Below are 22,578 nucleotides of genomic sequence, written 5' to 3' on the forward strand. Positions count from 1 at the left end.
GATAGAGACAATTTGGGTTCATATTCAAAGGAAGATAATGGCGCTTTTTTAAAAAAAGTACTCCTTTTTCAATGAAAAAATATTAAATAGTCCTAAGCACAAGAAGAGTTGTTGGAAGAACTTTAAAAGGACTTTAAAAATGAAATAAGAGATATCGAGCAATGAGCAATCCAAGAAATTTTTTTTAAATATGAAAAGAAAGTCAAACAACTTGAAATAGAGAATAAAAAATTAAAGCAAGAAAATAATACCCTGAAAACTAGAATTGAGCAAGGGGAAGCTAATGACATTCTAAGACACCAAGAAATAATAAAACAAAGTCTGGAGAATGAAAAAATTCTGAAGAGAATGTGAACCATCTCATCAGAAAAATAACTTTTCTGGAGAACAAATCAAGGAGAAATAATATAAGAATAGTCAGACTGCCTGAAAATTATGATTAAAAAAAGAATCTTGATATGATTTTATAAGAAATTATCAAGGAAGATTGCCCTGAAGCTCTAGAAAAAGGCGGTAAAAAAGAAATTTTTAAAATTCACCAATCATCCTTTGAAAGCAATCCCAGGAGGAAATTTATAGGGATATTGTAGCCAAGTTTCAAAGCTCCCAGGTTAAGGAGAAAATATTGGAAGCAACAAGAAAAAATAATATAAATATCATGGAGCTATAATAAGGATTATACAAGACCTAGCAGCTACTACGCTGGTCTTAGAATACTATATTTTGTATAGCAAAAGAACTGGGATTATGGCCAAGGGTAATTTACCCAGCAAAGTTAAGTATAATCCTGAATGAAAAAAAAAATGGACATTTAATGAACTGAAAGATTTTTAGGGATTTGTGACAAAAAACAAAACAACAACAACAATAACAACAACAAAAAGAACGTAAAGGAAATTTCGACATATAATATCCAGGAGAAATATATGGTAAATATTAAAGACCAATTATAAGAGACTCAATGTCAAATTGTTTACTTCTTGTATGTGAAAATATCTGTATTGAAAGAAAGGCTTGGGCTGAGCTGAGTATGATGGGGGTAATTCTAAGAAAATAAAACTGTTTAGGGAGAGATATAAAAAGAGTGATTATGTCATATAAATGAGGCATAAAAGAAAAACTGATACAGAAGAAGCTAGTAGGGGGAGGGCGGGTAGTGCTCAGACAAAATTAAAGCTAAAATAGATTTAATTAAAAGAGAAAAATAGGGAAACTATACTATGCATCAGCAATATTATTCAGTATTGTTTTAGAACATTTAAAATAAATAGATGGTATAAAATACCTGAGAGTATAGATGCCAAAAGAGGCGCAGGAACTATATGGATATAAACATAAAACACTTTTTATACAAATGAAGTCAGATCTAAATAACTGAAATATTATGTATTGTTCAAGGGTAGGTAAATCCAATATAATAAAAAAATTGATGATTTAACCTAACCAACCTATCCAATAACATCCCAATTATCTGAATTAGAAAAAATAGTAATAAAGATTCATTTGGAAGAACAAAAGGTCAGGAATTTCAAAGAAAGCAAGGAAAAAAGATGTAAAGGAAGCAGATTCAGCAGTATCAGACTTTAAACTATATTATAAAGTGAGAGCATTGTTGAAGTGTAAAATGGATAATTTCAATTGTTTTAACTTAAACTTCTCTTGTATAAATAAAACCAAGGTTACATAGCTAGTAAGTGTCAGAGATAGGATTTGAACTCGGGGCCTTCCTGACTTCAGGTCGGGAGTTCTAGCCATACTGCACCATTTAAGCTACCTTTTTAGGCAGAGACTGTTTACTTTTAGAAGACAGATCTAATCTGATGTAAAAAGATATACTGTTGATTATTCTCAACTTATCCTGTATATTATTTGCACGTAGGTGTGGGCATGTAGTCTCATCCATTAGACTATGAATTCTCTGAGAACAGATTGTCCTTTGCCTTTCCTCGTATCATCAGGATGTAGCACAGCGCCTGCCACACAACAGATGTTAATAAATTCATGTTGACTGACTGACTGAACTCAACATCTCACTAATATATAGTGGGACCAAGAACTCTTAGTGTATTCAATTTAGTCAAGCTCAAAGATGAACCTTTTGGAAAGCAAACTTCAAGAAATCACAGAGTATGAGAGCAAATCAATTAAGAGAATCCACCCAAAATGGATTCATTCACAAATTGCTTAATTGATATGACCAAAGTTTGTATATAAATTATGTAATATTCTGGTATTTAGGGTCACCATTTTATAGTTGGAAGGGATATTAGAATTCATCGAGACACACTTCATTTTGCAGATGAGAAAACTGAGGCCCAGGGGCATTAAGTGAGTTGCCTTAATGTTGTTAATTGATGTAATAAGTGGTTAGGCACAAGCCAAATTCTGAAATAGGGAGTTGTTTGGTGCTTCCAGCCTCCTCTCTTGGCCTGTTCCTATCTTGGACTTCTCATCTCCAGCTCTTCACTCTCTCTCATTCCTCTTAGTCATTCATTCATTTGCCAAATTTTGTCAGTTTCACCTCAATGTCCCCTTTTGCCCACTCACATCACTACCATCTGAGTTCAAGCCCTGCTCACTTCCCACCAAAACTACTGCAACATCTTCTTTATTGATCTTCCTGCTTCCAGTTGCATACCTCTGAAATCCACACAGCTGCCAAAGTAATCTGCCTAAGGCACAGGACTAAGATTCTACTCCCTGCCTCAATAGTCATCAGTGGTTTCCTGTAATCTACAGGATAAGACACCAAGTCCTCAGCTTAGTATTTAAAGTCCTTCACATTTCGGATCCTTGCCTGCTGATCTTTCTAGATTTGTTTCAAAACATGTCCCTTAATGCATTTATCTCCAGTAGCCATATTAATCTAATTGCTATAGTCTCAATCTTTGTATAGGGTGCGCATCCCCATGTCCAGCCTGAAATGCTCTCCACCTTTTAGAATCCTGTTTCCTTCAAATCTCTCATCATTAGGTTTCATGCCTTCTTTCCCAGGTTGTATTATCTTCAATTTACCTCTCTGTTTATTTGTGCTAGGAGAATGGAAATTCCTTGAAGGCAAGGACTTTGTGTTATGTTTTTTTTTTTTTTCCCCCGGTGCTAAGTATAGAGCCTGACATACCCAGGGTCAAGTACAGAACCACATACTTAGTAAATCCTTCATTAATATTTATTAATTCAATTAATTCTTTCCCCCAGAAGAAAATCTAAATCACAGAATTACCTCTCTCGGGGAGAATTCCCTTTTTAAGTCTTACATCTGATCATGGAAAGAAAAACGATCCATTATTAGGGAGATTTCAAGGCTAAGGGAGCAGACTGGGAAGTAGCTTGGGAGTAGGTTCTGAGACCTTGGAAATCACTATGAAGGCCAGAGACATTACCCATTGTTTTAGGTCCTGGCAACGGATCTGCGATTGTGGAAAAGCCCCGATGCCAAGCTGTCTGTCTGCCACAGGCAACCATGCTTAAAAAAGGCAGAGCTGGCTTGTTAGCAGGCCGGGGCTGGACTTGGCCCCAGTCAGGAGATAAACATGATATATTATTAACCACCTCACAGGAAAAGGTACTAAAAACTGTTGTAATCATGAACCTAGAGCTGGATCATAACCTTCAGGGCCTCTTCAGTGCAAGCAAATGCAATCACCAAAAACTATAAATGAAGACAAAAGCCTGTGTAGAAAAGATTGAACATTCAATTAGCAACTGCTTAAATCTTCCTAGATCAGCCTTAACCTGGGTCCACTTCTGAGGTGCTTGGATTTAAGGATAGCAGGTTGAGGCATTCCTAGAAATCCCAGCCATTCTAAGTTCAGCCACAAGAAAAAGGCTTTTTCATTTGTTTTTATGTGTAATTTGGGAAAAAATAAAATTCTAAAGAAATGGGGAAAAAAAAGAAACAAGTCCCTCTGGCCACATATTAGCTTAGAAAATCACAAAACAAACAAAAAAAAGAATGACTGAGCAACTAAGTAATTTTGACTATTATAAATACACATTTTTTTTAAAAAAAGGATACATGAAGAAAGATGCTATCTGCAGCCAGAGAAAGAACTAATAGAAATATTTATAGAATAATTTTACATATATATGTATACACACACACACACACACACACACATATATATATACACCTATTTGTGTCTAATGGTAGCCATCTCTGGAGGGTGGGGTAGGAGGAAAGAAAGAAGAAAAAAAAGAAGAAAAAAGAAATTTACATGATAACTTTGTTGTATATTTGAAGGGAATGGAAAATAGCACATGGTAAATTTGCAGTTTCATGTGCAATCATCTTTTTATTGTACTGTTATGGAAATGCTTGTTTTGTTCAGTGAATGGGAAATAAAATAGATTTTTTTAATTAGAAAAAGACATTTTCATAAATATTGAAGACCACGAATATCATCTTTGATATTAGAAGGTGATGAAACACATGGCTTCGGGATAGGGATATTGAGCTTGGAGTCATTCAGGCTCTGCCTTGGGTCAGTTGTACGATTATGTTCAGGTCACTTCATCTCTCTAAGACTCAGTCTCCTCATTTGTCTAAAATGGACAATTATATTTATCCCAGTGGCTTCACAGGGTCACTGTGAGCATCAAGTTAGATAATGGGTGGAAAGTACTTTGCTCATCATAAAGAGCTATGTCAATAAAAAAGCTATTAATTATTAATACTGTTATTTATATTTTTATCTCAATACTCAAAAAGCAAAACAACAACAAAACCTTCCTCAATTTGGAGTAAAAATTGGTTCTGAAATCTCGAGGCCAAATAAAAATGATTACAGATTAATACACTCAGTACAGACCTATTTTAAAGTACTGTGGTTTTAAAGTACTGTGGGTTTTTTTGCTTTGTTTTTTGTGGGGCAATGAGGGTTAAGTGACTTGCCTAGGGTCACACAGCTAGTAAGTGTCAAGTGTCTGAGGCCGGATTTGAACTCAGGTCCTCCTGAATCCAGGGCAAGTGCTCTATCCACTGTGCCACCTAGTTGTCCCCTTAAAGTACTATTTAAAGAATTTCTCTTACAGTCATTAGGGCCCCAAACAGTGGAGAAAATGGGGTATGATACAGATTAGTTGGGTGAAACTTGGGGCTGAATGTTACAGGTGCTCACAGAACATCAGACAGGACCCTGCCTCAGCCACCTTTAGGTTGCAGCCTGAATTGAGATGAGCCCACAGTTACTTTGGCATAGGCTTTCAACTCCTCTCCCATTCCTCATCCGTTTACCCTTGATTTTTCCAAAGAAGATGCTAGTTGGGAATCCTAGAAAGACCCTTACTAATGGAGGGAGGCAGTTTGGTATAAAAAAAAAAGGCAGTTGAATTTGAATTTATGGAATCTGGATTTGAATCAGGTCTCTGCCACCTTGGATTTATCACTTAACCTCTCCAAAGCCCTAGAATCCACATCTATGGGGGCAGCTAGGTGGCACAGTGGATAAAGCAGAGGCCCTGGATTCAGAAGGACATGAGTTCAAATCCAGCCTCAGACACTTGGCACTTACTAGCTGTGTGACCCTGGGCAAGTCACCCCAAAAAAAATAAGAATCCACATCTATAAAATGAGGGAGTTGTAATAGATAGATACCTTCTCACTGGTCATTTCCAACACTAAATCTACAATCCTATGGTTTCTACTGAATTTGTCACAATCCTTTGGATGTTTTGGAGATTGTATAAGTCAAAAGCCAACTGTACCAAAGGGCCTCAAATGTCCTAGGTTTCTATGATTCAGGCCATGAGTTCCAGTTTGGTACTTGTGTTTGTAGGGTGAATGGGAGGCCATTTTTCTCGTGTTCATTTTTTTTGTCATGATGCCTCAGTAGAAAGGAATGATTGAGATTGTGAGAGTAAAGGTATTTAAGTCTATGAGCTTCTTTTGAGATCCACAAGGCTCATGAGACAGAAAGTTAGGACACACCCAGGTCTTCCTGTTTCCAAATCTATCCTTTTCCCTACTATAAGACGGGGATAGGAAAAACCCACTCCTTCCCCAGAAGCATCAGATGTACAAGTAATTGTGATCCAGGCATCTTCTACCCCATTAGAAGGAAGGAAGAAAAGGGGAAATAGGGGTACCTTGTCTGCGAATGGCCTCGCCCAAAGATCATTGCTGATTTCTTTTTCTCCTGCCACTGCATTTTAAAGACCAATCCACCCATGATTCCCAAGACCATCTGAATCCTCCCCCTGTTGCCCCAGCTCCTCCATGCTCTAGAGACTGGGTATTTTGCTGTAGGCACTGAATCTCCCCTTGTGTGAGTAACATGACAGAATAAAAGGCCAATTGCATTTTACATAAGAGATCTGTCTCATTCTTTAGTGAAGCCTCTTCTAAGCTCCATAACTAGCTAAGGCTTGGTACAAAAAAAGAGAAGAGGGAGGAGGAGAGGAGGGGAGGGTAGGGAAGGGGGAAGTGAGAAGAAGAAGGGAGAGGTAGGGAAGAAAGGTACTTCTTGTTCCATAGTTATTTGAATATGTACCCTCTTTGTACTATAGACTCAGCTGGGAAGAATGAGTATTGCTGGCAGCCAGAAACACCCAACATCCTGTATAAAAATACTTCTGATTATTGAGAAATATGTCCTGTTTAAAGGATAAGAACATATCTTACCAGGGATAGGTGGAAAATCCCATAACTCTTAAGATCTAGGCAGAAAAGACCTTTCATGGGGAGAGGGAAGAAGGGGGAGGAGAGGAGAAAAGAAAGGAAAAAGGAAAAGGAAAGGAGGGAAGTGAGGAAAAGCTGTCTTCAGTAAAAACCACTTTGGCCCCTGATCCAAACTGTATTTTCCTAATCTGTTATATGAATCAGAATCAAAGCCCTTGATCTATCAGCCCTTGATCTATTGTCACTATTTCATAGGAGGAGATCAGATTGGTATGATTGAATTTATGCTTTCCAAAGATAATGCTGGTTACCAGCACCTTGGCAATTTCTCAGCACAGATAGCTAGAAGCCCTGCACTAAATTTGGCCAATCACGTTACCTCCCCATATGACCTATGGGTAGGTATGCTCAGTCAATCAATCAACAAGCATCTATTAAAGATCTTACTGTGTACCCTGCACTGTGTCAAGCACTGGAGATAGAAAGAAAAAACAATCCCTGTCCTGTAGGTATGAAATAAGTTGGGCTCAATAGTCCAGTTGCTTTTGGGTATGGTTGAATAATTTGGTTCCCAGGTTATTATAGGTACCCTCCAGGTTGGAACACCAGGGTCACAGAGAAGTTTGATGGGATTTCATGGTAGTATTTTACAAGTAGTGGGAGACTTTAGGTATTTTAAGAAAATCATTCAATTTCCCTTCATATTTTAAGTTTCCAAATGGAGTTCTTTACTTTTATATTTCAGTGTCTCCTTGCAAGGAGTCATTTGTTTCTAAGTACATACAGTTAAAACCTGCCCAAGAAAATAAACAGTACAATTTGATCGGTTCAGCATTTTTTTTTAAAAAGCTGACCCTTACTGACACACTTTGGGGACAATTTCCTTACCACAGCAGTGTAACACAGGGAGGTTCACAGGTAGTGAATATTATTTCTCTTTTACACAGACTTTGAGTCTCAGAGAAATGGACTGAACTTGTTCATCATATACCAAAGATTCAAACCCAGGTTTCCTAGATCTAAGGCTAGAACTCATTACAACACACTGCTTTTATTGATAGATTTTTTCCCAACTAGGCAGGAATGTGTTAATAAATGTTTAACAACTGGCTCCCTCCCCCCCCCCAAAAAAATGTATGCAAGACATACTTTAAAGTTTAATGTTGTGTAATTTAAGATTCTAAATGTGGATTCTAATCTGTTCCCCCAGTTTTGGGGGAAACTGACTAAAATCACTGATAAAACGAGTTTAGGTTTTTAAGGGTTTATTGGAAAATAGAAAGAAAAAGATTGAGAACAGAATTCCAACAGCCTGGCATTCCTATCTTTCCTCAAATTTCCTGTGAAGTCCTCTGCCGCCACCACCATCAAGTCAGGAACCCAAAAAGCCCCAGAGCTCTCCACGCAGGCTCCCTTTCCTCCTTCCTGTCTCCTCCCAGACCATAGGAGGCTCCTCAAGTTGATTGGCTGGTAGCCTTGATAGACAGCACCCATGAGCAAACGTCATTTCCTGACCCCAAGGAAAAGCCACAATGCCTCTGAGGCATTTTCCTCATGGTGGAGCTTTCCCACAGCAAGTCTCCAGTAGGTGGCATCATTCCAATCATTACAATGTGCAATGGGGGCAGCTAGGTGGCACAGTGGATAGAGCACCAGCCCTGTATTCAGGAGGACCAGAGTTCAAATTCGGCCTCAGACACTTGACACTTAATAGCTGTGTGACCCAGGGCAAATCACTTAACCCTCATTGCCCTGCCAAAAAAAAAAAAGTTTAATGTGCATTATTAATATTTTATCCATCACTTTCTTTCATCTAGACAAAGCAACAAAACAAATCAAGCCCTGATTTATGGTGTTTGCTGATTTTTGATTTGTAAATGCTTACACTGAAAATTTAATAATCAACTGTCAGTAGTCCTTTCGATTTAGATCCAGCATACCCTCACATCTAGCTTTCTGTCAGGACACCAGAACTTCCCCAGCCTAGATCTCTGGCCATCTCATGCCACCTGGAATAGAGATCTTCCGGATAGAACCTCAAGATAACTTGCTGCCCCCCCCCTTTCCTACTGGAGTTAATCCAATCAGCTTTGGAATTTTACAATAGGCAGAGATGAACTCATTGGTGGATGAGTAAGTGAAAACTCACCTTTCATGGTCTAAGTGACCCAGATCAAATCTCACATCTCATCTAGCCATCCCAAGCATCTTGCCATCTGCCTTGAAGCTGCATGAATATCATGTCCTTGTCTTTCTCCCCGCCCCCCCCCCTTACTTCTATCTCTTGCTTTTGCTTGGGGAACAACAATCAAATCAATACTACCACAGCTACTGAAAAAAAAGCCTGACAGTCTATAGACTCCACTCTTAAGTCCTGTGAGTAACTAGACCAAAATTCCCTTCCACAGCTAACACTACACTACTGTATGTCTTTTATACTTTATTAGAATATAACTTACTTGAAGGCAGGGTCTCTCTTACAATTATATTTGTATCCCTAGCATCTAACACCAAGCCTAACACATAGGAAGAATGAAATAAATGGTAGATGATTGATTTTTGAAGAGTATTGGACTGATAAAAAGAAATTAATTTTATTCTGTCAGCTAGGTATAGTGGCCAGAGTACAGGACTCAGGAAGACCTGAGTTCAAACATTATCTTGGATACTAATTGTGTGAATTTAGTCAAGTAATTTATGTTCTGCCTGCCTCAGTTTCCCCATCTGTAAATGGGGGTAATAATAGCACCTACTTCCCAGGATGATTGTGAGGATCAAATAAGATAATAATTCTACAGCTTATAACACAGTACCTGGCATAGAGTAAACCCTATATAGATGTTGGTTGTTGTTGTTAATTATTATTATTGTCAGGTTGTTTTAGCAGTTAGAGTGCTTGACTCAGGAAGACCTGAGTTTAAATATAGCCTCAGATACTTGGTTGTTGTGTGAAGCTGGACAAATTAGTTTCTATACTATTGTTAATGATAGATATCTTTAAGGAGTAAGGTCAGAGTGTCCTTACACAGGACAGAAACCTGCTTGACCAAAGAGTTTAAGTCAGCACTGAGATCTAGTGCTGAGACACTTTAAGGGGAATGGGGAGGGTTAGGACAGGAGCCAGTTGAGATTTACTAAACTCTCTGAAATTGATTGTCCTCCTCTGTTAAAATGGGAATAATAATGCTTTTGCTATCTATCTCACAAAGCTACAAAGTATATTTTGAAATGTCAGTCAGTAAGTCAATAAGCATTTATTAAGCACCTACTATGTGCCAGTCACTGTGCTAAGCACTTGGGGAGACAAAAGAAAGCAAACTATCATTATTATTCTGGGGAAAGAAGTAGTGTTTTTGTGAAGGGTGTTTTTTTTTTAATCCTTCCTAATTCTTGTTCTTCCCTGTTAACCTTTGTTCTGGGAAAAATAATTTTTAATTGAACTCTGCAGGAATTTAGCCCCTCTTTTGCCCACTTTTGAATATTTTTTCCATCTTCTCCCTTCCTTATAATTTCTTTGCCTTAGGCAGTTATAATCAATCAATCAATAAACATTAATTAAGTTCCTACTCTTTACTAGGCACCGTGCTAAGTGCTGGGGTTATAAAAAGAGGCAAAAGACAATCCCTGTCTTCAAGGAACTCATTTATCTAATAGAAAAAATGTTTGTTTTATTTAAATGTGCCCCTAAACTGAAACACTGTAAACATATCAGTGGGAAATGGATTTGTTTTTTACTTGAAGAAAATAAATATAAATATGAAGAGAATATAAATTTGAAGGAGAGAAACACTGTGATCATTGTGATTTCTGAAATATACTGTTCGATGTTGTAGTTGTAATGATAGGACTCCAATATGGAGTCACTTAGGCTAAATGGGACCCATAAAACATAGGCAATGACAGAGTTTTGTACCCTTCCACTGTTCTGACCCATTTTAACCCTGCGTCAAACAGTTAATGATTGCAGCTTCCAAGCGGTTAGGGCTCTAGAATGACTATCACAGCACATAGACAACTGAAACCCCCATCTAATCTCTGGTCTGTCTAAGAAAACTACCCCCACTCAAGCCTGGTATCAGATAAGTGACCCTGGGAATTTCTCCACCACATCTGGAACAGATTAGGAATGCCCCCTCTCACATATGGCATCAATTACCTATTGTCAACCAAGCCCATTATCAGGGTATGAAATACATTGTGACAGTAGCTGATATTTATATAGGATTTTATGGTTACAAAAAGCTTAAAATAAGTAATCACATTTGATGCTTAATAATTTATTATACCTGTTTCACAAATGAGGTAATTGAAGCTTAGAAAGGTTAAAAGACTTGGCCAGGGTCACATGTCTCACCACTATTTTTATTCCTATGCTTGTCCTGGGCAAAGGAAAAGAATACTTGACTGGAAATCAGAAGTCCTGGGTTCTGGCCACTAGGGAACTGAGTGACCTTGGGGGAGGTTGTCAACTTCTCTAGGGATCAGTCTTCTCATCTGTAAAATGAGGGTCCCTTCTAGCTCTAAACCTTTGATCTTTTGATCTTAGACTTCCTTCCATCATTCTATTGTCAAATATTTTTTTCTTATCAGTCTGCTTTATTTACATGTACTAATTCCTAATGGTCATTCGTTAGATACCTTGTCATTTTGTTTCATTTGGGTCTGTGCTACTCCTATTGGTTAGATAATCAAAACTTATTGAAATAATAATCCTTAATGACATCTTTTCTCTTTCCCATCTTGCTTTCTTGTCTTCCCCCAGGCCCATTCCTATCATCACATGTTCCAAGTCAGAGAGGTTTTTATTTTTTTTTATTTCATTTAAAAAAAGATGAAAAAGAAGAGAATTTCCACTCTGTCTTTTGGGGCCACCTAGTTTCAGGTTTTCTGCACAATCTAAATTCCTCTCTCATTCTCTGGCTGCTCAGATAGTTGAAGAACATTTGATCTTTTTTTTTTTCTAAGTGCATCTTGATTGTGGCTGTAGATTTCTACTGCTTCTGCGAAGGCTCTGGAAATTTCTTTGTACTTCTAACCATAATTCCATTGCCAGTGATCTTCCCACATTTGAAATGAACTTCTTGGTAAACTAATCAGAACACTGGAGAGAGTGTTCTCTCTCTGCTTTAGCTCCTCTTCCCCCTCCTTTATCTTTAACTATATAGCCTATAAATCTTGATTTCAGCTACCAATAAAAAATGGGGGGGAAGGTTATGTTAAAAGAAATAGTTTAAAGGAACAGGATTTATAATAAAAGATTAGAAACTAGGTTCTAAGAAATTATTTAAATCTTGTCTTCAATTTCAGTGTTAAAAATCAACTCCAGATTTTTTTTCTCTTCAAGCACAGCTTTCTGTATCCATTGTATAGTCTGTATCTTCTATCTGGGTCTTGGGATCCTAAAGTAGCCTCTGGCTAGGACACATCCAGCCTACCAGAATATGAATGCAGACCCACATCTCACATTGAAAAAAACAAAACAAAACAAAGCACATTTATAAGGATTCTTGGCTAAGAAGCAAGAAACAACCTGTCCTCTCCCTTGGCTATGGTAAATTGAACTAAAGCAAACCACAAGCTAGTGCACAGCTGTCTATATCTCATCATTCGTGGTCTTTGGCAGCCCTGATGTGTGTGAAGTCACTGGTTAAAATCCATTAGTAGATGAATCCCAACCCTTCCCTCTGCCCCTTACCCTCCCCAAACACACACACACACACACACACACACACACACACATACACAGGCTGGTGCCCACACAAGCACACAGTTACTCACTGAGCAGTTTGTCAATGGATCCTTCATATTGGAGTGGGTTTTTGCTTCTGTCCTTTTACCTTTGGTCCCAGCATTCTCCAAGCTGTTATCAAGGCTGGGTGTTTCCTGGACTTCCTGCATTCAGAAGGGCCTGCCGTACACGGAGGCACACATCATCCTTGCCAAAGACAACAGAGAGGAAGCTTCAGTTCTGGACTTTCATCCCATTTATTTCCTGAATAAAATAATCAAAATACTATCCGGTAGAGCAACAGCTCCAGGCCTAGGAAGCTGTTATGGTTTTCTGTCAGGCAATGATTTCTATAAATACTTCAAGAACAGGTTAAAATTCAAAGGTTATAGGAGAACATTGTACACAGCAACAGCAATATTGTAAGGATTATCAGCTGTGACTTAGCTGCCCTGATCAGGACAATGATCCAAGACATTTCCAAAGGACCTATGATGAAAATGCTATCCATCTCCACAGAGAAATCTGATGAACCCTGAATGAAGATCGAAGTCTATTTTTTTAACTCTATTTTTTTTGGTTTTATTTTGTTTGTGTTTTCTTTTGTAACATGGATAATAAGGAAATATGCTTTGCTTGACATTTCATATATAATCAACATCAAATTGCCCACCTTCTCAAAGAGAGAAGAAAAGGGGAGGAAGTGAAAGAGTTTGGAAATTGAAATTTAAAAAAAAGTTAATTTTTTTTTTACTTGTAATTGAAAAATATTTAGTGAAATAATTAACAATATTTTTTAAAAGAAAAAAAACAAAGATTATAACTGAGTTCTGAATTACATGACATTTGGTGGTGGGGAGGAGGAATGTATAGGGCCAGATATCTATCCTGATTGAGTCTATTGCCCAAGGTATACAAGAGAGTCAAGCATGATGAGGCCATTTTTAGTGGAAATAGTAGATTTCTGCAAGGAAGAGGTAGAAAAAGGGAGAGGTGTCAACTAATCAGCGGTGCACTCGTGAATGTAGAAGAAAAGCGTAGAAGTTTTTGTCTCCAGTCTCTCTCCTCTTGAATCCATTCTTCACACTGTTGCTAAATTAATATTCTTAAAGTACAGGTCATATAATGTAATCTCTTTTTTTGTTTGTTTTTTTGTGGGGCAATGAGGGTTAAGTGACTTGCCCAGGGCCACACAGCTAGTAAGTGTCAAGTGTCAAGTGTCTGAGGTCAAATTTGAACTCAGGTCCTCCTGAATCCAGGGCTGGTGCTTTATCTACTGCACCACCTAGCTGCCCCTTTTTTACCTTTTTTTTTTTTTAATTAATGTAATCTCCCTACTCAAAACTCTTCAGTGTCACCCTATTGCTTGTAGGGTAAATTTTTTAAAAACACACATAAAAAACAAACAAACAAAAAAATCCTGAGTCTGGGAGCATCCCACAATATAACACCTACCTTTCTTAGCATTTTCTATTATTATCTTTTACACAATCTCCATTCCACTCAAATTGCCTGCTAGCTATTCCCTGTATACAATATTGCATCTCTTGTCTTCGCAGAAGATGCCTCATGCCTGGAAAGTATGCCCTTCTCATCTCTGCCTTGTAAGATTACTAGCTCCTTTCCAAGTCCAGTTCAGGGACCATTTCCTATTTGAGGTGCTGGCTGAATCTCCTCCCCTGATCCCCAGTTACTAATACTCTTTCCTTCTTGAAATTACAGTATTGTTTTATACATAGTTTGACTTATTTGTGTACATGTATGTGAACTCCTTGAGATCAGGGACAGTTTTGTTTTTGTCATTGTACACCTAGACCTTAGTGAGAGAAAGGATTGTTTTTCTCATATTAATAATCAATTATTAAATTAGGATTGAGGTTTTTTCCTTTATTTCCTCAATAAGGACCAGCCCTTATAGGTCAGTCTGTCTCAGAAAGACAGGGGTGCTGATGAAATTGGCCTAAACCTCCAGGAACATTCCGCTCAATCTTGGGCAGGACCCCACCCAACTAAGAAAGTTTACTTCTGATTAAAGTGTAAATAGAATCTAATCTAGGTGAATTCCAGCCCTAAAAGCAATAGGCTTTCACCTTTGAAACCCCAGAAAAGTTCAACTTGAGTGGTTGAGGCTGGATTCCTTTTGTCTAGATTGCCAGAGTGGTCCAGGCAGAGATGCCTTTGTCCAGAGAGCCAGATGCAGCTAAGTCTCAGGATCTAACCATGTTCTCAGCAGGAGTTGTCCCCATCTCATTCATAGACCACCAGTCAGGGTTGATCTCCACTGGTAAGGGGCAGCAACTTTTCTAAATGTATTTAAGCATTCAGGGATATCTACAATTTTGTCTTTGATTACCAATAGAGACCAATGACCATCAATTTTTTGTTTTTGTTTTTGTTTTTTTAGTGAGGCAATTGGGGTTAAGTGACTTGCCCAGGGTCACACAGCTAGTAAGTGTTAAGTGTCTGAGGCCGGATTTGAACTCAGGTACTCCTGACTGCAGGGCCACTGCGCCACCTAGCTGCCCCTCAATGACCATCAATTTAATAAACAATTACCCAGAAACTCTGTCTCTTGGGCTTTAAATTCCTCACAATAGTATCTTGCACAAAGCAGGTGCTTAATATGTGTTTGTAGAATTGAATTTGTCAAAAGAACCATCATGCCTGTTGACAAGCCAGTTTGCTACCTTGTTTCTCTCACCTCAAGTACTTTGTGGGAGCCCATCTTGGATGGTGAGTCAGGCAGCATTAAGCTAAGTGGATGCCACAAATACATAGGCTGGGATAGGCTATGGGGGGAGGTGGGAATTGGGGATAAAAGGTTTTGGATTTTAACGATTGTTCTTATCCAGAACTGTCTCCTAGGTCTCATAACATGGAGGCTGAAAAGCTTGGATATAAATTTGGAAAAAATAGCTTAATAATCTATCCTTGCTTTATGTATTCCGAAGAAGTGATCTTTTAGGGTGAATGGGGGGGGTAAAGTTCCTTTTCCTTTTCAACCAGTGGTCTCTGATTTTAAGACTTCATTTTTTAGGAGATGTTAATACAAATAGCCTATTTCTTTGTAAGATCCACTTACCAAACTGCAGGGAATTTTCTCAGAATGTCAGGAAGGAATAAGCATGCATCATGCTTATAAAGAGCTCCATTAAGTCAGCCTGGCAAAACACACTAGTACTTAAACACATTCAGTTCTCGTTCTCTTTCAGCCTCCATTTGTCTATCACCCATACAAGGTCCATTTAAAGTCAGTGGAAATGCTGAACAAAGGTAGAGAAACAAAGCTGAACCAGCAAGAGTGGGTGGGGATCACTCTTTGGTATCACTACCAACATCAATCAATTTTTAATAACTGTCGCACTCCTCTAGGGTGAGGATCACACTATTAATTCATTGTCAGTAGCATACAGGCTTCTAGTTGTGGATGATTAAAAAGCTTGAAAGACATAGTTTCTGGGTAATTTTAATCATTTTTATTAATAAGGACAGCAGGTTATTAATAAAAGGATAGTCATTGGGAATGTTTCTCAGACCAAAGACCCCTAATGGTGGTGGCGTCACAGTTTATATTCCCTTCAAAGTGGAGGTATTCCCGAGGGGTGCCTACTCAATTGTGATTGGTTAATCAAATGGGAGTTGGGCTAACTTGGGGTATGCAAGTTAGGTCACTAAAATATTGGTCAAAGAGACATCAATTTCTATATCACCTGTCTTGATTATAGAAAGAATGAACATCTCCCAGACCTGTCTGAGCAAACACAATGAGTAGGAATATACCCATTAGCCTAAACTTAGAATTTCTTTCTTTTTTTAATGTAATGAACATTTTATTTATAATTTTGGGTCCCAATTTTTATCCCTCCTTTAAACTTAGAATTTCTTTTATTGTCTGATTAGATCTTGGCCAGGGCAAATCTTGAAAAGAAATTTTCCACACTGGTTCATTTTGGGATGAGGAAGTAGAAAAGGGGAAAAACCTTTGGTCCTAATATCATAATACATTATTTTTACAAAAAAGAAAAATATTCTTTTCTCACAGCTGTTTTTCACAACTGTTGGTGATCTGTGCTAAGCCACCTATATTCTCTCCCACTCCCTCTAGGTAACTGATAAATAACACATCTATAGAAGAAAACTGACCAGTGTTAAGAGACAGCAAGGTGGTGCCATGGATAAAGTTCGTGGATAGAGTTCTGGGCTTGGAGTCAGTAAGACCTTTGTTCAAATCTGGCCTCAGCCACTTGGTAGCCGTGTAACCTTGAGCAAGTCATTTAATCTCTGTTTGCCTCAGTTTCCTAAGCTGTAAAAAGTAGATGATAATAGTACCTACTTCCCACAGTTGTTGTGAGGAGCAAATGAGATAATCATTGTAAAGTGCTTAGCACAGTGCCTGGCACAGAGTAAACACTATATAAATGGTAACTACTATTATTTTATTGTTTTTGTGGGGCAATGAGGATTAAGTGACTTGTCCAGGGTCACATAGCTAATAAGTGTCAAGTGTCTGAGGCCAGATTTGAACTCAGGTTCTCCTGAACCACAGCCAGTGGTTTATCCACTGCGCCACCTAGCTGCCCGGTAGCTATTATTTTTATTATTGTTGGCATATGAAATAGAGCAAAGGAGATTGGTCCATAAATCTTGAAGTCAAATGATTTAGATTTGGTTATATTGAGCCTAATAATCAAAAACCCTCATTTTATATCTGAGGAAACCAGAATTCAAAGTAGTTCAACAAATTCAGCATTGAATAATGGAAAAAAACCATAGGATTTGGAGTCAGAAGAACTGAATTAGAGTATTGGTTCTGCCATTTACTAGCAATACGACCCTGGACAAGTTACCTTATATCCCTCTGTTCCTCAATTTTTGTTTTTTTAGTTGTTTTTCAGTCATGTCTGACTCCTCATGACCCCTTTTTGGTGTTTTCTTGGCAGAGATACAGGAGTGGTTTGCCATTTCCTTCTCCAGTTCATTTTCTAAATGAGGAAAATGAGGTCAACAGGGTTTAGTGCCTTGGCCACTAGTCATACAGCTATTAAGTGTTTGAATCCAGATTTGAACTCAGGTCTCCCTGACTCCAGGTCTAGTCCTCTATCCACTGAGCCACATAGCTATCCCTGTTCCTCAGTTTACTCATCCACAAAATGAAGGGGTCAGATAGCCTCAAGGACCAGTTCTTCTCTAAATCCTAAGAGCTGACAAACACAATTGATGAGAACTGACTATGACCTGGTTTGGGTTCCAGGCCAATGAATTGCCTGGGGTTGACCAGACTTTGTCACTCAGGCCTCTGATTATTTTGTAAATCTCCCAAACTCTCCCCTCCCTTTATTCCCAAACTATCTTTAGGGACTTTTGCATGGCATACAAAACAAATTATCTGGTGAAACTGAGATACCTAATCCCTTCCACCAGCAACCTAGTCATTCATTCTCTCTATCTTGGTGCTCTCTATCAATGCTGTTCCCAGCCTTCCTCCTTGGGTACTCCAGAGCTCGATGTGCTGGTACCATGAGCTGCAACTCCTCTTCCCTGATCAAAGCCCTCCATTTTGCTGTATTGACTATTTTTATTAAAATCTCAGGTTGACAGAGCTAAAGTCACTCAGACAAGTGGCAGAGCTGGGACTGCGATCCAGGTTCTATGAGTCAAGATTCAGCTACACTTTAATCAGTCAGTAATCAATCATTTATTAAGAACTTCTTATATGCCAGGCTCTAGGGATAAAAAGAAAGGTAAAAACAAACCCTGCACCCAAGGAGTTTATATTCTAATGGAGGAGACAATATGTAAATAACTAGGTTCATATAACATATATACAGAACAGATGGAAGATGGGGCAGCTAGGCGGCACCATAGTGCACAGAGCACTAAGCCTGGAATCAGGAACACTTATATTCCCGAGTTCAAATCCAACCTCAGACACTTACTACCTTGTGACCCTAGGTAAGTCACTTAACCTTATTTACCTCAGTTTCCTCATTTGGAAAATGAGCTGGAGAAGGAAATGGAAAACCACTCCAGTGTCTTTGCCAAGAAAACCCCAAATGGGCACAACTGAAAAGCAACAACAAATGGAAGATGATCTGAGAGGGAAAGGCATTAACAACTGGGGAGAGGGCAAGATGAGAAAGGCCTCCTTCAGAAGGTAGATTTCCAGCTGAGTCTGGAAAGGAGCCACGGAAACCAAGATGGAAAAGAGGGGACAGAGCAATTCAGGTGTGATTCATAGCCAATGAAAAAGCACAGAGAGTAGAGATGGAAGAGTCATATGAAAGAAAGGGCAAGTAGGTTTAACATTGTTGGATTGTAGAACTCATGAAGAGGAGTAACTTGTAAGAAAACTGGAAAGAGAGGAAGAGGTCAGGTCACGAACAAGCTGCATTAACTGTCCAACCCTAATCATAACCTCCATTGCTGTTTTGGACTCTCCAAAGGCATATGACCTATCTCTGACTGCTAGAGGAACATAGAGAAAGTATAGTTTCTTAAGTAAGGAGGGTTTGGTTTGGTTTGGTTTGGTTTGGTTTTGGTTTTTTAAGTTGCTATTATAGAAGCCAAAGGAAAGTTTGACTTTATAGGCAAAAGGTGCTCCAGACAACTTTGGGAAGTGAGGCAGACAAAAGAGCATTGGAAAAGATCAGGGAGGAGTGGGAGCTGACCTCTTAAAATTTATAATCAAAACCATGAGAAACAGGCAGGAATATATTAAATTGGGATTGAGGTTTGCTGCTGAAGGCCTTTATTCAGTCTACCACAAGCATTTGACTTTACTACTGCTTCCAATGGATATTTAGAATATTAATGCACACAACTGAAGGACTGGGAAGAATTATGATTGTGATTTCATCAGGGTTGGGAACTCCTGGTAAAGAATTTTCTCTACCACTTCAGATCAATACATTCTTGTCTTTAGAGTTGCCTGAGGGTGCTGGCAAGTTAAGTGACTTGTCCAGAGTCTCCTAGTCAGACAGGCAATGAACCTATGACTTTATTGATATAGGGAGTTCCCAGATGAGGAAACTCCCTCTCCCAATGCATGTTGGTACCCCAATGGATAGTTTTAGGGAATTATCTAGAACTTTGAGAGGTTAAGTGACTTGCCCATAGTTACCCAGTCAGTATGTATCAGAGGTGACTCCAAGGACAGCTCTCTCTATCCACTTTCAAGTTGTCTTTATAGACCCGTGTATATAACTTTATTTGTTTTTACTATATTTTGAAAAATGGAGAAATCCTATACTGCTGGCTCACTTTGTCTCTAATCAGTGTTGTGAAGGCTGATTAAGTTAACATATATATATATATATATATATATATATATATATATATAAAAGCTTTGAAATCATAAGGCATTACATAAATGTGAATTACCTACTTCTTCACTCCCAGTGACTCACTTGTTAAACCTTGAGTGGGATCAAACTGAGCAAGATCTGAAATTATTTTTGTTGTTGTTGTTGTTATTGCTTTTTAAATGTTTTTTAATATATTCATCTCAATTCAACAAAAGGAAGGGAGGGGTGGAAGGAATGCATTTATTAAGTGCTTGCTTTGTGCTGGGCACTGTGCTAAACTCTTTAAAAATATTATCTCATTTGATCCTCACAACAACCCTGGGAGGTACTATAATTGTCCACATTTTACATTTGAGGAATTGAAGTAGACAGTGGTTAAGTGACTCCACAAAGCCAGATAGTTATAGTAAGAGACTGTGGTCTGATTCAAACTCAAGTCTTCCTGACTCCAGGGCCACAGTTCTTAGTATATAGTAAATAGTTACCATATGCTAGGTACTGTGCTAAGTGCAAAGTAGAAATGAACCAGTTCCTGCCTTCAAAGAACTTAGATTCTTCTGGGGGGGCGGGAAACAACAGGTTCTCAGATGCATAATAAAATATGCAAATGAAGCAGTTTTGGGGTTGGAAGAAAGCACTAACACCTGGGAGACAGGAATCTGGAAAGGCCCTTGTAGGAGGTGGCGTTTGATCTGCTCCTTGAAGGGAGCAAGAATTCCTAGAGTCAGAGATGAAGAGCAGGAACGTTTATTTCTCCGATGGTGGAAGTATTTACAAAGGTATGAAGAAAGAAGATAGACTGTCAAGGAAGGAGTCATTTTGGCTAAAATATCAAGTGGCATTAGATTGTGAGCTCCTTGAGAGCAGGGACTGTCTTTTGCCACTTTTTGTATTCCTAGCATTTGACACAATACCTGGCACAAAATAGGAGCTCAATAAATAGTTTTTGACTGGCTGGCCAACAAAAAATAATGTGAAATCAGTCTAGGAAAAAATAGATTCCAATCAAATGGGGCAGCTAGGTGGCATAGTGGTTAGAGCACTGGCCCTGAAGTTGGAAGGACTTGAGTTTAAATTGCACCTGACACTTACTAGCTGTGTGACCCCTGGACAAGTCACTAAACCCCAATTGCCTTAAATGTCCAGGGCCACGTCCAGTCGTCCTGATGTATATCTTGCCACTGGACCCAGATGGCTCTGGAGGACTGAGTGAGGTTGGTGACCCTGCATAGCCCTCCCTCCCTTAAATCCAATTCACTGCAAGTCATGACATCACCTTGATGTCATGGTCCTCTTAAAGATCAAAGGACAAAATTTAAAAAAAAAAGATTCAAATCAGATAGTGAAGAGCTATAAATGGCAGACATCAAAGTCATTTCCTAAAATTGTGCCCCTCCCTTGCAACGCCCAGCATTGAACTCTCCCTTTTAATGAAAAACAAAACAAAACAAAACAATTAAGCAAAACTTACCAGCAAAAGAACAATGTCTAACAGTGTATGCAAGATTCAGTACCAATAGTCCTCATCTTTGTATGGAGGAGCAAAAAGAGTGTTTCTGATTTCTAATACCAGGATTATTCCTTATAATTAATCTGAGTTCAGCTGCCTTTTAGTGCTGTTTTTATGTACATTACTGTATTCATTAGGCATACTGTCCCATTGACTCCACTTATTGCTCTGCATGAGTTCTCAACAAATTTCCATGTTGTTGTTGTTTTTTCTGAATTCCTCATACCTGTGGCTTGTTATGGTGCAATGATTAGAATGAGGCATTGGTAGGAGCCATTCTCTTCCTGATTCATCTGTGATACATTTGCAGATCCCAAGTCACCTCTTCCACTTCTGAGACTTGGAAGCCGCCTTTTGTTTTTAGCTGGTTTGAGCAGATGGGAGGTAAATTCTGTGTGGTCTTGACATTTCAGGTAAGAGAACATCCGAGAGTATTTACACCATATGTATGGTTGTGCTCACACCTGTCAGTCTTCAGAGGGAAGCAGTCTATCATTAATCTCATGGTGATTAAATCACACACAGTTCTGTTCCTGGTTTCTGCCATAATTAGGTCCCTCCATTTCCATATCCCACCTGAGCTGGTGCATACATTTATTCGCTCTTTAATGCTGGTTTTATAAAATGTACCTTCATGCCCAGGGCCTTTGGACATAGCCATCTCTGCAGTTCTAAATCCCTAATGAGTGTTTTAAACCGGGAAAGAAGCTGCAAACACATGGACTATGGCTGTTAATGTTAATAGCCAGTCTTAAAAATGTCACATCTTTACATGGAGTTTATACTAATTGCATTGTGTTCAAAGAAATTACCCAGAAATAAAGCTTTTTGTCATTTCACAGACATTCCATCATTCTCAAACTGGAGCCCAAGTGGCAATTATTAACTTATTTTATAGGTGCAAAGTAGATCTTGTTTTCTGTGCCCTGTGTGTTTCGTGTCTAATGTACGTGTCCAAGTTCCAAAGACATTCATTTCAGGGCTCCAGGTGTTACCACAGAGTCAAAATGGAAGTCAAATGGATTCATTTGCATAAAATGAATTAACCCAAATCTGCTTTTCATAAATAAGTGCTCAAATATGAAGACTAATGGACAACTAATTAACAATCCATTCTTCATACAGCTGTGATCCATGGCTGTGAGTTTCCAGGGGAAGTATAAGAACAAGGACATTTTACAAATGCAAATTAGTCCAAATTACATTATATCTTCATCTGATCACCTATATTAATATTCATGGGTTCTTACTTATGGAGTCCAATCTTCAGCCTTTTGGATTCCAAGTATAGCTGACAAAGGAACATCCTTTAGATATTTGCTTTAAATTTCAGGATGATTTGTAGGTGGTGTGTGTGTGTGTGTGTGTGTGTGTGTGTGTGTGTGTGTGTGTGTCTATGTCAATATTGCTCCTTTAC

The 22,578-nt window shown here is 38.5% G+C and overlaps 1 protein-coding gene across 2 annotated transcripts in view; it reads right to left on the reverse strand.

Moving 5' to 3' along the window:
• NOSTRIN (nitric oxide synthase trafficking) overlaps positions 1–12,520 on the reverse strand; it is an 84,526-nt gene extending 72,006 nt beyond the window's left edge. For both annotated transcript variants that reach the window (XM_043990821.1, XM_043990820.1), the window contains exon 1: positions 12,398–12,520. In XM_043990821.1, coding sequence (XP_043846756.1) covers positions 12,398–12,517 — 120 coding nt within the window. In that variant the 5' untranslated portion in view covers positions 12,518–12,520. The remainder of the gene's footprint in view (positions 1–12,397) is intronic.
• Positions 12,521–22,578: the final 10,058 nt, after the last annotated feature.

This window comes from Dromiciops gliroides, chromosome 3 (assembly GCF_019393635.1).
Source record: "Dromiciops gliroides isolate mDroGli1 chromosome 3, mDroGli1.pri, whole genome shotgun sequence".
In the NCBI taxonomy this organism is placed as follows: Eukaryota; Metazoa; Chordata; class Mammalia; order Microbiotheria; family Microbiotheriidae; genus Dromiciops; species Dromiciops gliroides.